This window comes from Ictalurus punctatus, chromosome 18, assembly GCF_001660625.3.
Source record: "Ictalurus punctatus breed USDA103 chromosome 18, Coco_2.0, whole genome shotgun sequence".
Taxonomy (NCBI): Eukaryota; Metazoa; Chordata; class Actinopteri; order Siluriformes; family Ictaluridae; genus Ictalurus; species Ictalurus punctatus.
Window position 1 is genome coordinate 6,323,525 of NC_030433.2, and position 13,355 is coordinate 6,336,879.

The 13,355-nt window shown below is 44.8% G+C and overlaps 1 protein-coding gene across 4 annotated transcripts in view; it reads right to left on the bottom strand.

The window, feature by feature from the left end:
* Window positions 1-561: 561 nt before the first annotated feature.
* The window catches only part of ctif (CBP80/20-dependent translation initiation factor), a 72,419-nt gene continuing 59,625 nt past the window's right edge, over window positions 562-13,355 (bottom strand). For all 4 annotated transcript variants that reach the window (XM_017492950.3, XM_017492947.3, XM_017492948.3 and 1 more), the window contains 2 exons: window positions 9,493-9,546; window positions 562-3,471 (listed from right to left, as the gene is read on the bottom strand). In XM_017492950.3, coding sequence (XP_017348439.2) covers window positions 3,256-3,471; window positions 9,493-9,546 — 270 coding nt within the window. In that variant the 3' untranslated portion in view covers window positions 562-3,255. The remainder of the gene's footprint in view (window positions 3,472-9,492; window positions 9,547-13,355) is intronic.

Genomic DNA, 13,355 nt, shown 5'->3' on the forward strand with positions numbered 1-13,355 from the left:
ACTCATGTTCGAATGCACGTGACTCGAAGCCGGCTCCGGCTGTCATGATGACGTCACGTGACGTGTCGTGTCACGGCCCAAATCTGCGTAAAAATCCTCAGAATATCGGAGTTTTTCTGTTAATTTCTGTGATCGCAAAATCGCAGATTCCTGCCGGTATTCTTTAGTGTTGATGAATTCTCGATTCTGATTGGTCGGAAGGTTTCGCATAGGTTGTACGGTTTATATTAACGCGCACAGGAACTTACATGCGCGACATAAACGTGTGTAATCGTTGAAATGGTGAAGTTTTCTGTAAACAGATGTTTATTTATTTTATTGGAAGGTGCCCCTAGTGCTCCAGTGTCAGCGCTTTGTAACAATAGGTAACGCTTTACTTGAAGTTTTCGGGACAGACGAGGCTACGGTTTCTCCGTAACAAAACAAGCTGGTGGTGTATAGCTGCTATAACATAAGCGAGAACAGGAGCTTGTTTCGTTAAAGTTCCACAAACACTAAACAGATAAAAATATGATGTTTTGGTTCGCTGTGGTGTAAGTGGAATAAAACATTTCCACAATATAACAGTAGGCCACGTTGTTTTATTGATGAACGTTTGGTGTGCGTTAATTCGTGCAGGTTTTATATTTTCACCAAATTATTTACCTTAACTGCTGTACTCGCCAACATTAAGAAGACTATACTTAGTTTTATCCTAAACAGACAGAATTTAGGAGGTGTGTGTCTTGTTAAAAGTCTGGAAAATACCACACATCTTGCAAGGCCATTCATTTCTCCCAAAACATTCAACTCAAATCGTAAACCTCCTGCTAGCTGGAGGAGTTCTGCACAGCTACCTAACTCGATCAATTCTCCTTCGTCGTTTTTTTTTTTTTTTTCTTTCTTTCGCCTTAAAACAGTGCAAAATATTTCCAACCTGTGCAATAGGTCTAGTCCTAAAACATCCTCATGTCATGTCACACATACTGTATATACTGCTTTTAAACATACATTAATAATAAAAAAAATTAATAACATATAATACATTACAATAACATTACAATAAGTATTATACACAGGGATTATAAACGCCGAGCGGTGGATGAGCACTGCGGCGGGAAATAAAAACCTGCAGAGGAAATAAAAAGGATACAACAAAGAGGCCGGGTGCAGCACGCCTGATGCTTTTATCTGAAACCTCCTCAACACACACACACACACACACACACTCCCATTGGGCTGGACAAGAGGACGAGGGCTGTGTGTCTGGCCTTATAGTCTCCAGCGGCCATCTGCCATCCAGAGTCAGGCTGGGGCTTGTGTGTGTGTGTGCGTTTGTTTTAGGGAGACAAAAGCAGGCTAAGCCCTCTGCAGTCTGTCTGCTTGACCTCGACTAGACAGCGCTGATAGGCGACAGCGTGCTCCAGGGACATGATTCGCCAAACAATGACACACACACACACACAGGTCTGGAGAGGGGGATGGAGAGAAGGATGAGGACAGAGAGGAAGGCTGGATGGTTGGCACACGAGCACAAAAGAAAGCGAAGACTGCAAAGATACCCCTGTGTGTTAGCGTTAAAGTGTCTCTTTATAGCTCTCTCACTGGCTCTTTGGCTCTTATACACACCTACATGTGTTTAATGTACGTGTGTGTGTGTGTGTGTGAGTGTGTGTGAGCACACGCTTATTTCTTGATGAATCCTGACTTAACGCTGCTCATGTTTATGCATGTAGCATGTTTACTAATGTAACAGCAGTCTGGCTTATCATGTCTGAAAGCGGAACACTACCATGCGGCTGTGTAACAACAAGCGCATACATATTCACTCAAATCTGCATAGCGTTAACCTTTCACCTTCGACCCCCAGGATAGGAGCTAGATACATCTGCACGAACACTATTCAGCCACCTGGTTACGCATCCATCCATCCAATAAGCCCCTTCTAACCATTCCGCCAACTACACATCCATCCATTCTTTTAACCATCCTTCCATCCGTATATCCATCCTTACACACCATTCATTCAGGCAGTCATCCATTCAGGTACCCACTCGTCCGTCTGTCCATCCAATCAGATACCCACTCGTCCGTCTGTCCATCCAATCAGATACCCACTCGTCCGTCTGTCCATCCATTCAGGTACCCACTCGTCCGTCCGTCCATCCATTCAGGTACCCACTCGTCCGTCTGTCCATCCAATCAGATACCCACTCGTCCGTCTGTCCATCCATTCAGGTACCCACTCGTCCGTCCGTCCATCCATTCAGGTACCCACTCGTCCGTCTGTCCATCCATTCAGGTACCCACTCGTCCGTCCGTTCATCCATTGCGATACCCACCCGTCCGTCTGTCCATCCATTCAGGTACCCACTCGTCCGTCTGTCCATCCATTCAGGTACCCACTCGTCCGTCCGTCCATCCATTCAGGTACCCACTCGTCCGTCTGTCCATCCATTCAGGTACCCACTCGTCCGTCTGTCCATCCATTCAGGTACCCACTCGTCCGTCCGTCCATCCATTGCGATACCCACCCGTCCGTCTGTCCATCCATTCAGGTACCCACTCGTCCATCTGTCCATCCATTGCGATACCCACTCGTCCGTCTGTCCATCCATTCAGGTACCCACTCGTCCATCTGTCCATCCATTGCGATACCCACTCGTCCGTCTGTCCATCCATTCAGGTACCCACTCGTCCGTCTGTCCATCCAATCAGATACCCACTCGTCCGTCTGTCCATCCATTCAGGTACCCACTCGTCCATCTGTCCATCCATTGCGATACCCACTCGTCTGTCTGTCCATCCATTCAGGTACCCACTCGTCCATCTGTCCATCCATTGCGATACCCACTCGTCCGTCTGTCCATCCATTCAGGTACCCACTGCCTCATACACACACATCATTAATGCATCATTATACGATGTATCCTCTATCCATCCAGTTACACATCCATTCATCCATCTATCCATCCAGTTACACATCCATTCATCCATCTATCCATCCAGTTACACATCCATTCACTCATGCATTCAGTTACCCATCCATCCATCTCTTGGAGCAGAACTTTCCTTCTTACACATAAAAAAGTGTTAGTTTTATCCACAGTCCAGAGTGATGAAGGCCTGCAGTAGGCTCCACCAATATGTGTGTGTGTGTGTGTGTGTGTGTGTGTGTGTGTGTGTGTGTGTGTGTCATGCGGTCAGTTTCTCTTGTAGCACTGAGAGATGAGGGTCTCCCTTAGGCTCCACTCGTGTGTGTGTGGGGGGGGGGGGTCATGCGGTGAGTTTCTGGATGGTTCTATTGTAGTACTGCGTGGTGAGTGCCTCCAGGGGGCTCCACTGGTGAGCATGCAGCTCGATGACCTCCATGAGCAGCGAGCGCGTGAGCGGGGACTCGGATGGACCCAGCATCTTATCCCTCACTGCGGCTAACAGCTCCATCATCATCTCCGGCAACTGCTCCTCCAACAGCCGCCCGGCGCTCTGCAGCTGATACACACACACACACACACACACACACAGAGAGAGAGAGAGAGAGAGAGAGAGAGGGGGAAGAGAGTCATTAGGCCTAACCATGAGGAGACAGAAAGTACAGCAGGAGAGTAGGAAAGTAACAGAGGGTAGAAAAAGGAGAGAGAGAGAGAGAGAGAGAGAGAGAGAGAGAGAGAGAGAGAAAAAGAGAGAGAGAGTGAAAAAACAAAAATATGACATCAGAGGAAAGAGAAAGGGAAAAAATAGAAATTAAGAAAAAAGAAAGAAAAGATGAAAGAAAGAACAAAAGAGACAAAAAAAAATCATGTGATAAAGAAAGAGTGAAAGGAGGGAGAGAAAAACGTTCTCTCCGAAAAAAAGAGAGATGGGGAGTAAGTGCGCAAGAGACAGAGAGATAAAAAGAAAAAAAGGGAATGGGGCTCAGGATGAATAGAGAGGGAAAGGGTGGGGTGAAAGTTCAGAGGTCACGCCTGCATGACGGATAAGAGCAAGCTCTGGGGCTGACTGAGGGCTAGTCTGGAGGAGGCAGGGAGGAGGGAGGGAGGAGGGGAGAGAGAGAGAGAGAGAGAGAGAGAGAGAGAGAGATGCTAGATGAACGAGGGTCAGATGTCAGCACCACAGGAGGAAAAGAAAGCGAGCGTCAGTAACAGACGCCTGTCTAAGAGAAAGACAGAGAGCAGCAGATGTTGGACTACAAGTGAGAGATGGAGAGCGAGCGAGAACGAGAGAGTGCGAGAGAGAGAGAGAGAGAGAGAGAGAGAGAGAGAGAGAGAGAGAGAGAGAGAGCGAGAGAAAGCTCTAGCCTCCAGTTAGCCAGACTGTCTGTCTCCTTCTGATCCAGTTTACTGGCTTTCTTTCTCCTGTGAGGAGGGATGTGAAGACGCTCCTCTGTCTGGAGCCACACACACACACACACGCTAATGGCTCATCCTTATTGTCTTCTTTTGGGTGTGTATCAGAGTGTGTGTGCATCAGTGAGTGTGTGTGTGTGTGTGTGTGTGTGTGTGTGTAAGTGCAGATCTACAGTTATATAATGGCTAATTTGGAGATGAACCTTTGATCAAGTGTATGTGGAGAGATTCCTCACCGAGCATGACGTACAGTATCGTGAACATCCTCTCATGAGGAATAGAACACTTCCGGGTGTGCTTTTACAGGAAAACAATCAGCGACAGGGTGCTGCGATGCTTCCCTACGCGACGCAATTCACGACGTTGATTATCGCCCAACAGTAATTTGCCGAAAAGAACGTGTCGCACTTTTAACGGCCATGAAAGCTATATCCTAACAACGATGAAGAGGCATTCCCTCCTTTCCTGTTCATCCGGATAGGAATAAAACAACTACGCAGAAGTGTTTATTTCGGATTTGTGGAAGGAGTCTCCAGTGTCAGTGTCTTGTAACAGCTAGAGGTAAAGCTGTAACTTTTTTTCCCATGACAGGAAAATCTTTACTACAGAAGATTTGACACTTTTCTCGGAACGAACTCGTTTTGTGGACGTTCCGTATCATTTATCGTAACTATTAACGGACAAGGTGGAAGGTTTTAGACTGGAGTCAGTCACCGGACCTTAACCCAGTTGAGCAGCATTTCACCTCGTGAAGAGGGACTGAAGGGAGAAACCGCCGGAAATTACAGCAAGTGAAAGAGGCTGCGGTAAAATCCTGGAAAAGCTACACAAACAAACAAACAAACAAACAAACAAAACAACAATTTGGTGATGTCACTGACTCGCATCCGGACCATCACCCTCACTCGTTTTCTCTCTCATTCTTCCTCCCACTTTCTTTTTCTCATATTCTTTCCCTCTCTCTCCCTCTCTCTCTCTCCCTCTTTCCCACTCTCTCTCCCTCTTTCCCTCTCTCTCCCTCTCTCTCTCTCCCTCTTTCCCATTCTCTCTCCCTCTTTCCCTCTCTCTCTCCCTCTTTCCCATTCTCTCTCTCCCTCTTTCCCATTCTCTTTCCCATTCTCTCCCTCTTTCCCACTCTCTCTCTCTCCCTCTTTCCCACTCTCTCTCCCTCTCTCTGTTTCCCACTCTCTCCCTCTTTCCCATTCTCTCTCTCCCTCTTTCCCATTCTCTCTCTCCCTCTTTCCCATTCTCTCTCCCTCTCTCTCCCTCTGTTTCCCACTCTCTCCCTCTTTCCCATTCTCTCTCTCCCTCTTTCCCATTCTCTCTCTCCCTCTTTCCCATTCTCTCTCTCCCTCTCCCTCTCTCTCTCTCCCTCTTTCCCCCTCTCTCTCTCCCTCCCTCTTTCCCATTCTCTCTCCCTCTTTCCCATTCTCTCTCCCTCTCCCTCTCTCTCTCTCCCTCTTTCCCTCTCTCTCTCTCCCTCCCTCTTTCCCACTCTCTCCCTCCCTCTTTCCCACTCTCTCTCTCCCTCTTTCCCACTCTCTCTCTCCCTCTTTCCCACTCTCTCTCCCCCACTCTCTCTCCCTCTTTCCCATTCTCTCTCTCTCCCTCTTTCCCATTCTCTCTCTCCCTCTTTCCCACTCTCTCTCCCTCTTTCCCATTCTCTCTCTCCCTCTTTCCCACTCTCTCTCCCTCTTTCCCATTCTCTCTCTCCCTCTTTCCCACTCTCTCTCTCCCTCCCACTCTCTCTCCCTCTTTCCCACTCTCTCTCTCCCTCCCACTCTCTCTCCCTCTTTCCCACTCTCTCTCTCCCACTCTCTCTCCCTCTTTCCCATTCTCTCTCTCCCTCTTTCCCATTCTCTCTCCCTCTTTCCCATTCTCTCTCCCTCTCTCTCTCTCTCCCTCTTTCCCATTCTCTCTCTCCCTCTTTCCCATTCTCTCTCCCTCTTTCCCATTCTCTCTCCCTCTCTCTCTCTCTCCCTCTTTCCCACTCTCTCTCTCCCTCTTTCCCATTCTCTCTCTCCCTCTTTCCCATTCTCTCTCCCTCTTTCCCATTCTCTCTCCCTCTCTCTCTCTCTCCCTCTTTCCCATTCTCTCTCTCCCTCTTTCCCATTCTCTCTCCCTCTTTCCCATTCTCTCTCCCTCTCTCTCTCTCTCCCTCTTTCCCACTCTCTCTCTCCCTCTTTCCCATTCTCTCTCCCTCTTTCCCATTCTCTCTCCCTCTCTCTCTCTCTCCCTCTTTCCCACTCTCTCTCTCCCTCTTTCCCATTCTCTCTCTCCCTCTTTCCCATTCTCTCTCCCTCTCTCTCTCTCCCTCTTTCCCATTCTCTCTCTCTCTCCCTCTCTTTCTCATTCTCTCTCTCTCTCCCTCTCTTTCCCATTCTCTCTCTCCCCCTTTCCCATTATCTCTCCCTCTCTTTCCCATTCTCTCTCCCTCTCTTTCCCATTATCTCTCCCTCTCTTTCCCATTATCTCTCCCTCTCTTTCCCATTATCTCTCCCTCTCTTTCCCATTATCTCTCCCTCTCTTTCCCATTATCTCTCTCCCCCTCTGTTTCCCATTCTCTCTCTCTTTTTCCCATTCTCTCTCTCCCTCTTTCCCATTATCTCTCCCTCTCTTTCCCATTATCTCTCTCCCCCTCTGTTTCCCATTCTCTCTCTCTTTTTCCCATTCTCTCTCTCCCTCTTTCCCATTATCTCTCAAGAGATATGCAACCAAATATTAAGTGTCCTTTACATCAAGATTGTTCCTATACTTTTGCTCGCCTAACAATTGTGCGGTCTGATACAAAAGGTTTTATGTTGTTTAACACGTCTAGGCGTAAATACCAGGAAATAAAAGCTGAAATGCTAATCTCTCGTCTCGTATCCACCTTTTGATCTCAAACCCAAATGTCTCTGGCGTACAGCGCAAACACACGTACTGGCCTCGCTGTTCCAATAGTTTCGGAGGTGGCCATATATTTGATCAGATACAGTAAATACAAATACGTTACGCTTTCAATCTAGCTAGTTCACAGCTAAAACAATCGAATCACCCAAGCATTCGGAACGTGTCTCAGACTGTGAGGTAAAAATCAAAGCAATTACAGGAAATAAAACCCCCGTCAAATTTAGGCAAGACCTTCCTGTTGTTTGGTCTTTTTCTTTCTCCAAACACACACCGCACGTCGTAGGCCTGTGATAGTTCTCGCGTATTTATGAACAGACGGCTAAATCGGATGCTGCGCCACAGAGTCGGGTTCTCTAAATGAGGAGTGCTTGCCAGACGTCACCTCATGCCAGTTAATTACTGCTATTCCGCCCGGTTATAACGCAGCTAAGCGCGGTCTGCACAGGGACGCTCCTCTCGCTCGCACGCCTGATTACGGAGGAGTCCGCAGACCTGCGTTTTCTTGGTCCTCGCACAGACGTGATTATGCCGTGAGAGGTAATTAAGTGTAATTCTGGAGTCTGCTGGAGATCACGGTAAGCTCAGCGCACCAACCTGCACGATCTGGACTCAAATCCGTGAGGAAACGTCCAATGAGAAAGAGGGAGAGAGAGAGAGAATGGGAAAGAGAGAGAGAGGGAGAGAGAGAATGGGAAAGAGAGAGAGAGGGAGAGAGAGAATGGGAAAGAGAGAGAGAGGGAGAGAGAGAATGGGAAAGAGAGAGAGAGGGAGAGAGAGAATGGGAAAGGGAGAGAGAGGGAGAGAGAGAATGGGAAAGGGAGAGAGAGAGAATGGGAGAGAGAGGGAGAGAGAGAGAGAGGGAGAATGGGAAAGAGAGAGAGAGGGAGAGAGAGAATGGGAAAGAGAGAGAGAGAATGGGAGAGAGAGGGAGAGGGAGAAAGAGAATGGGAAAGAGAGGGAGAGAGAGAGAATGGGAGAGAGAGGGAGAGAGAGAATGGGAAAGAGAGAGAGAGGGAGAGAGAGAATGGGAAAGGGAGAGAGAGGGAGAGAGAGAATGGGAAAGGGAGAGAGAGAGAATGGGAGAGAGAGGGAGAGAGAGAGAGAGGGAGAATGGGAAAGAGAGAGAGGGAGAGAGAGAATGGGAAAGAGAGAGAGAGAATGGGAGAGAGAGGGAGAGAGAGAATGGGAAAGAGAGAGAGAGAATGGGAGAGAGAGGGAGAGGGAGAAAGAGAATGGGAAAGAGAGGGAGAGAGAGAGAATGGGAGAGAGAGGGAGAGAGAGAATGGGAAAGAGAGAGAGAGAATGGGAGAGAGAGGGAGAGGGAGAAAGAGAATGGGAAAGAGAGGGAGAGAGAGAGAATGGGAGAGAGAGGGAGAGAGAGAATGGGAAAGAGAGAGAGAGAATGGGAGAGAGAGGGAGAGAGAGAATGGGAGAGAGAGGGAGGGAGAGAGAGAATGGGAGAGAGAGGGAGAGAATGGGAGAGAGAGGGAGAGAGAGAATGGGAGAGAGAGGGAGGGAGAGAGAGAATGGGAAAGAGAGGGAGAGAGAGAGAATGGGAGAGAGAGGGAGAGAGAGAATGGGAAAGAGAGAGAGAATGGGAGAGAGAGGGAGAGGGAGAGAGAGAATGGGAGAGAGAGGGAGAGAGAATGGGAGAGAGAGGGAGAGGGAGAGAGAGAATGGGAAAGGGAGGGAGAGAGAATGGGAGAGAGAGGGAGAGGGAGAGAGAGAATGGGAGAGAATGGGAAAGAGAGGGAGAGAGAATGGGAGAGAATGGGAAAGAGAGAGGTTCCCATTCCCTCTCATTCCCATTCTCACGCTCTCTTTCCCATTCACTCTCTCCCATTCTCTCTCTCTCTTTCCCATTCTTATACTCTCTCTCTTGCCATTCTTACGCTCTCTCTTTCCCATTCTCTCTCTTTCCCATTCTCTCTCTCTCTCTTTCCCATTCTCTCTCTCTCTCTTTCCCATTCTCACGCTCTCTCTCTTTCCCATCCTCCCCCCCCCCCCCCCGACTCTACACATCCCTCATCTAACTCTTCTCATTGTGCATCTCACTTCTTCATTCCATCTACTCTGTTATTGATGAATCTATTGTTGCATGTCCACAGTTCCTCTGTTCTGCTTTCTGCATGTGTGTGTGTTTCTCACTAGACCCCTCTTCCCACAGGAAATAGCACTGATCTTGCTGCTGCAGCCTCAGACGTGTCTTCCTCTTGCACAGAAAAACTATTTTTATTATTATTATTTTTTTAAATCATGGAACTCACTCACTCACCTCCATCGAGCAGCAGAGCACGGCGTCTTCCTTCACCTCCGCCGACTCCAGCAACTGAACACACAACACAACAGGAAGAGAAGGGTTTAGCACAGTAATAAACATGAGTCAAGGAACACTTCAGGGGGAGAGAGAGAGAGAGAGAGAGAGAGAGAGAGAGAGAGAGAGAGGCCTCAGACAACCTTTTCTCTAACATGTAGTAAAGTCAGCTTTAAGTACACACGTACACACACACACAAACTTACACTAATATATATATATACACACGTGTGTGTGTGTGTGTACGTAAAGCTGACTTTACTCTGAAAACATATGATATTATTTGCCGTTTGGAATTATTTCACACACACACACACACACACACACACACACACACACTAATATATATATATATATATATATATATATATATATATATATATATATATATATATATATATATATATATATATATATATATACACACACACACGTGTGTGTGTGTGTGTGTGTGTGTGTGTGTGTGTAAAATAATTCCAAACGGCAAATAATATCATATGTTTTCAGAATTCTCAAAATAAAAAGTAAATTCCCAAAAATGATATTCCATTCATTTTAATTTATTCAAATAAATGGATTTATTATTTTAAATTCACCTTTTATGTTGTTTTGTATTTTAAAATCTTCTGTACATTTTGTGCATGTATTAATAATCCTAAACCACAAATAATATTATGTTGTGATTCCTAAACTAGTACGTTTCCACCCACTCGTCACAAGTACATTTCCAAAACCATGCATGCTGCTTCTCTTAAAATGACACTTTTGGGTTTTTTTTACTTTTAATCTGTAACTTGGCTGTTATTTCGAATTCTTAATATATGCACTAAATATGAAGAGAAAATAACACCATTTAAATATCGAGATGAATAAATGAATAAATATTTAAATAAACGATATTGTTTAAAAACGAAAACTGAAACCGATTTACAGTTCAGCAGTGTGGTAAAAAGAACAAAATAGTAAGAAAAATACACAAAATATAACGGAATAAATACATTTGCATAGCAACGCAACATATTAATTAAATAATTAATCGTGTAAATAAATAAATAAATGCATAAATTGTTTGTTCATTTATTATAATCTTTATTTATTTATTTATTTATTTATTTATTTTAGCAAGCGGTTTAGCAAATCATTCATTTAAACCTGAAACCCGATGAGGTCGTTCTCAGCTAAATGAATTTCTGACGCTTTCTGGCGAGAGGAGCCGTCAGAGGACTTCCTTATTTATTCCTTTAAATAAAAATAAACCTGAAAGTTAAAGAAAAACGCTCGAGATACTTGTGATGTCGGGAAAAAATGGTTAACAAACAACACCGCCACAAAAACAATAACGCCTGGACAGAAAGACGAGGAGGAAACAGTGTGTGAGGATTTCAGAGAAACTGGGTGTGTAGGAAAGAGAAGAGAAGCTGAGGCTGTGCTCATACACTTTTTTATGTAGGAGTTAATGCACACTGACATTATTTCAAGGTTATTTTGCCCAGAATGAATATTTCATAAGCCGGGCTGTATAAGAATTACTGAATACGCTTTACCGTGTGTGTGTGTCAGAGAGAGAGAGAGAGAGAGAGAGAGAGAGAGAGAGAGAGAGAGAGAGAGAGAGAGTACATGTACACACAGTGACTAAATTCTCATGATAAACATCACGCCCTTAAAAAGCTAAACTGGTAAGACAACAGGACGTGGAAGCAGACAGACTGCATGAGCATCAAACGTAAACTCCCTACAAGAAGTCGTCAGAAAATCTGCCCCTCCCCCCCCCCGCCCCCACCCAAATCCTACCATCTACACACACACAGAGCAACCAAAGCAGATAGGCCGAACATAGACACACCTGTATATTATTTATAGTGTTACTGCGTCCTGCTGCGACGTCACGTATGTTCAATTCCATAAATATTGGCACGCATCAAAAGAAGAAACAGTTGTACTCAAACAAATAGTCCTAAATCTTCTACAAAGTCTACAATCTAATTATTACAGATACCTTTCCTCGAACAAAAACCCTTCGCATATATTTTCAACAATAAACAACAACAACAACAACAATATCCTGGCCGTTTCCCCATTTCCATACAGTATAAATATGAAGCATGGGGAAAACTAAAGCTGTTAGAGCTTTTGCTAAAACCGACTTCATCATTAATTCCAACAAACACCAGGATAATTTAGCTCAGATCTGGTATACCTCTGCCAAGAGGTTACGACAAAAATGAATTAACACCAACATCTGCAAAAAGCAAAAAAAAAAAAAAAAACCTGGTGTAAAAAAAAACCCCCAAAAAAACCCCTCACTATTTTTAGCCGATTTCAGTTCAGTTTAAAAACATTCCCGAAACACACATCACAATACCACAGAAAATGTGTATCATGACAAAATTGAATCATACTATCAATACTATATTGTCATATTGCCCACCACTATATGAACATCAACAAAAAGCCTCAAAGGACACAAATTCAATTCAATTCAGATTTATTTCTATAGCACTTTTAACAATGGAAATTGCCCCAAAGCAGCTTTACAGAAATATATACATTCAGGATATAGATTTTAAATGTATGAATTTGTCCCTAATGAGCGCGCCAGAGACGACGGTGGTGAGGAAAAACTCCCAGAGACGATATGAGGAAGAAACCTCGAGAGGAACCGGACTCAAAAGGGAATCCATCCTCATCTGGGTGACACCGGAGAGTGCGATTATAAATAAATCCCTTCAATAAACAGTGTTCTACGTGGTCAAACAGTGCAATTGTGTAACCAGGAAGTGTATTACAGTTGAACTTCTCCACTGTTCACTGATGGAGACTTGAGTGCAGAATTATTCGTGGCAGTTGCAGTCCTAAACCTATCACAGCCGCCGATATTTAGAAAAATCTATATTTTGCAACGGCCATCTCTGTCTTTGGATTTGAACCCTATTTAAAGCCTGTGGTCTGAATCAAAGAGAAGCGTTCATATGCGCAAACCTAAAAAAAATGTAAATGTAAATATAGCTTGAAAAGTGCATGAAGGAAAAAAAAAAAAAAGTGTCTCTCACTTTGTTAGACATCACCGGAAGCGTCGCGTGATTTATTTATTTATTTATTTTCCCCTACTCGGTGAGATGCTTCACCAAAAAGTTTTTTAAAAAAATGATTACTTTCGCACAATTTTATAAAGGGGTGCCGATATTTATGCGGTTCTCTACAATCCAATGGTATTTAACACACAGGAAACCTCCCAGCCAAGAAAGTGAACACCGCCGTAGTGCTGTCATTTCATCCAAGAGGCTTCGGGGGTGCCAATTTTTTTTTTTTGGAATACTTATGAAAAGAAAACCTATGCTTGGGAGTAAAATAAACAAAAAACAACACTTTCAAAACAAAACTATATGGTCACAAATAAGTTTTACATTTGTGTAAATATCGCTTATTACATGAAGTCATGTTGGCCTGTTTTCAGAAAGGGCGCCAATATTTACGGAGCAGATCTCGAGCCTGTGATATTTAATAGACGGAAAACGATCCTCTGGAACAAAACAGCAAAAGCTCGATGTGTGGTGAATTAAATTCCATGATTCATTTTTCTTGCAGAGTGAGAGAGCAAGGTGAGTAATGGTTTCTCACTGTGTGTGTGTGTGTGTGTGTGTGTGTGTGTGTGTGTGTGTGTGTGTGTGTAGTTGAACGAAGATGACTTTTTGGACGAATTTGGGTGTCGTAGTGTGCGAGCATGTCATTTGGCTGCCCACCATCGTATTATTAGCGCTTTTGCCTCAGGGTAGAGGGGGTGGTTGTGTGTGTGTGTGTGTGTGTGTGTGTGTGTGTGTGTGTGT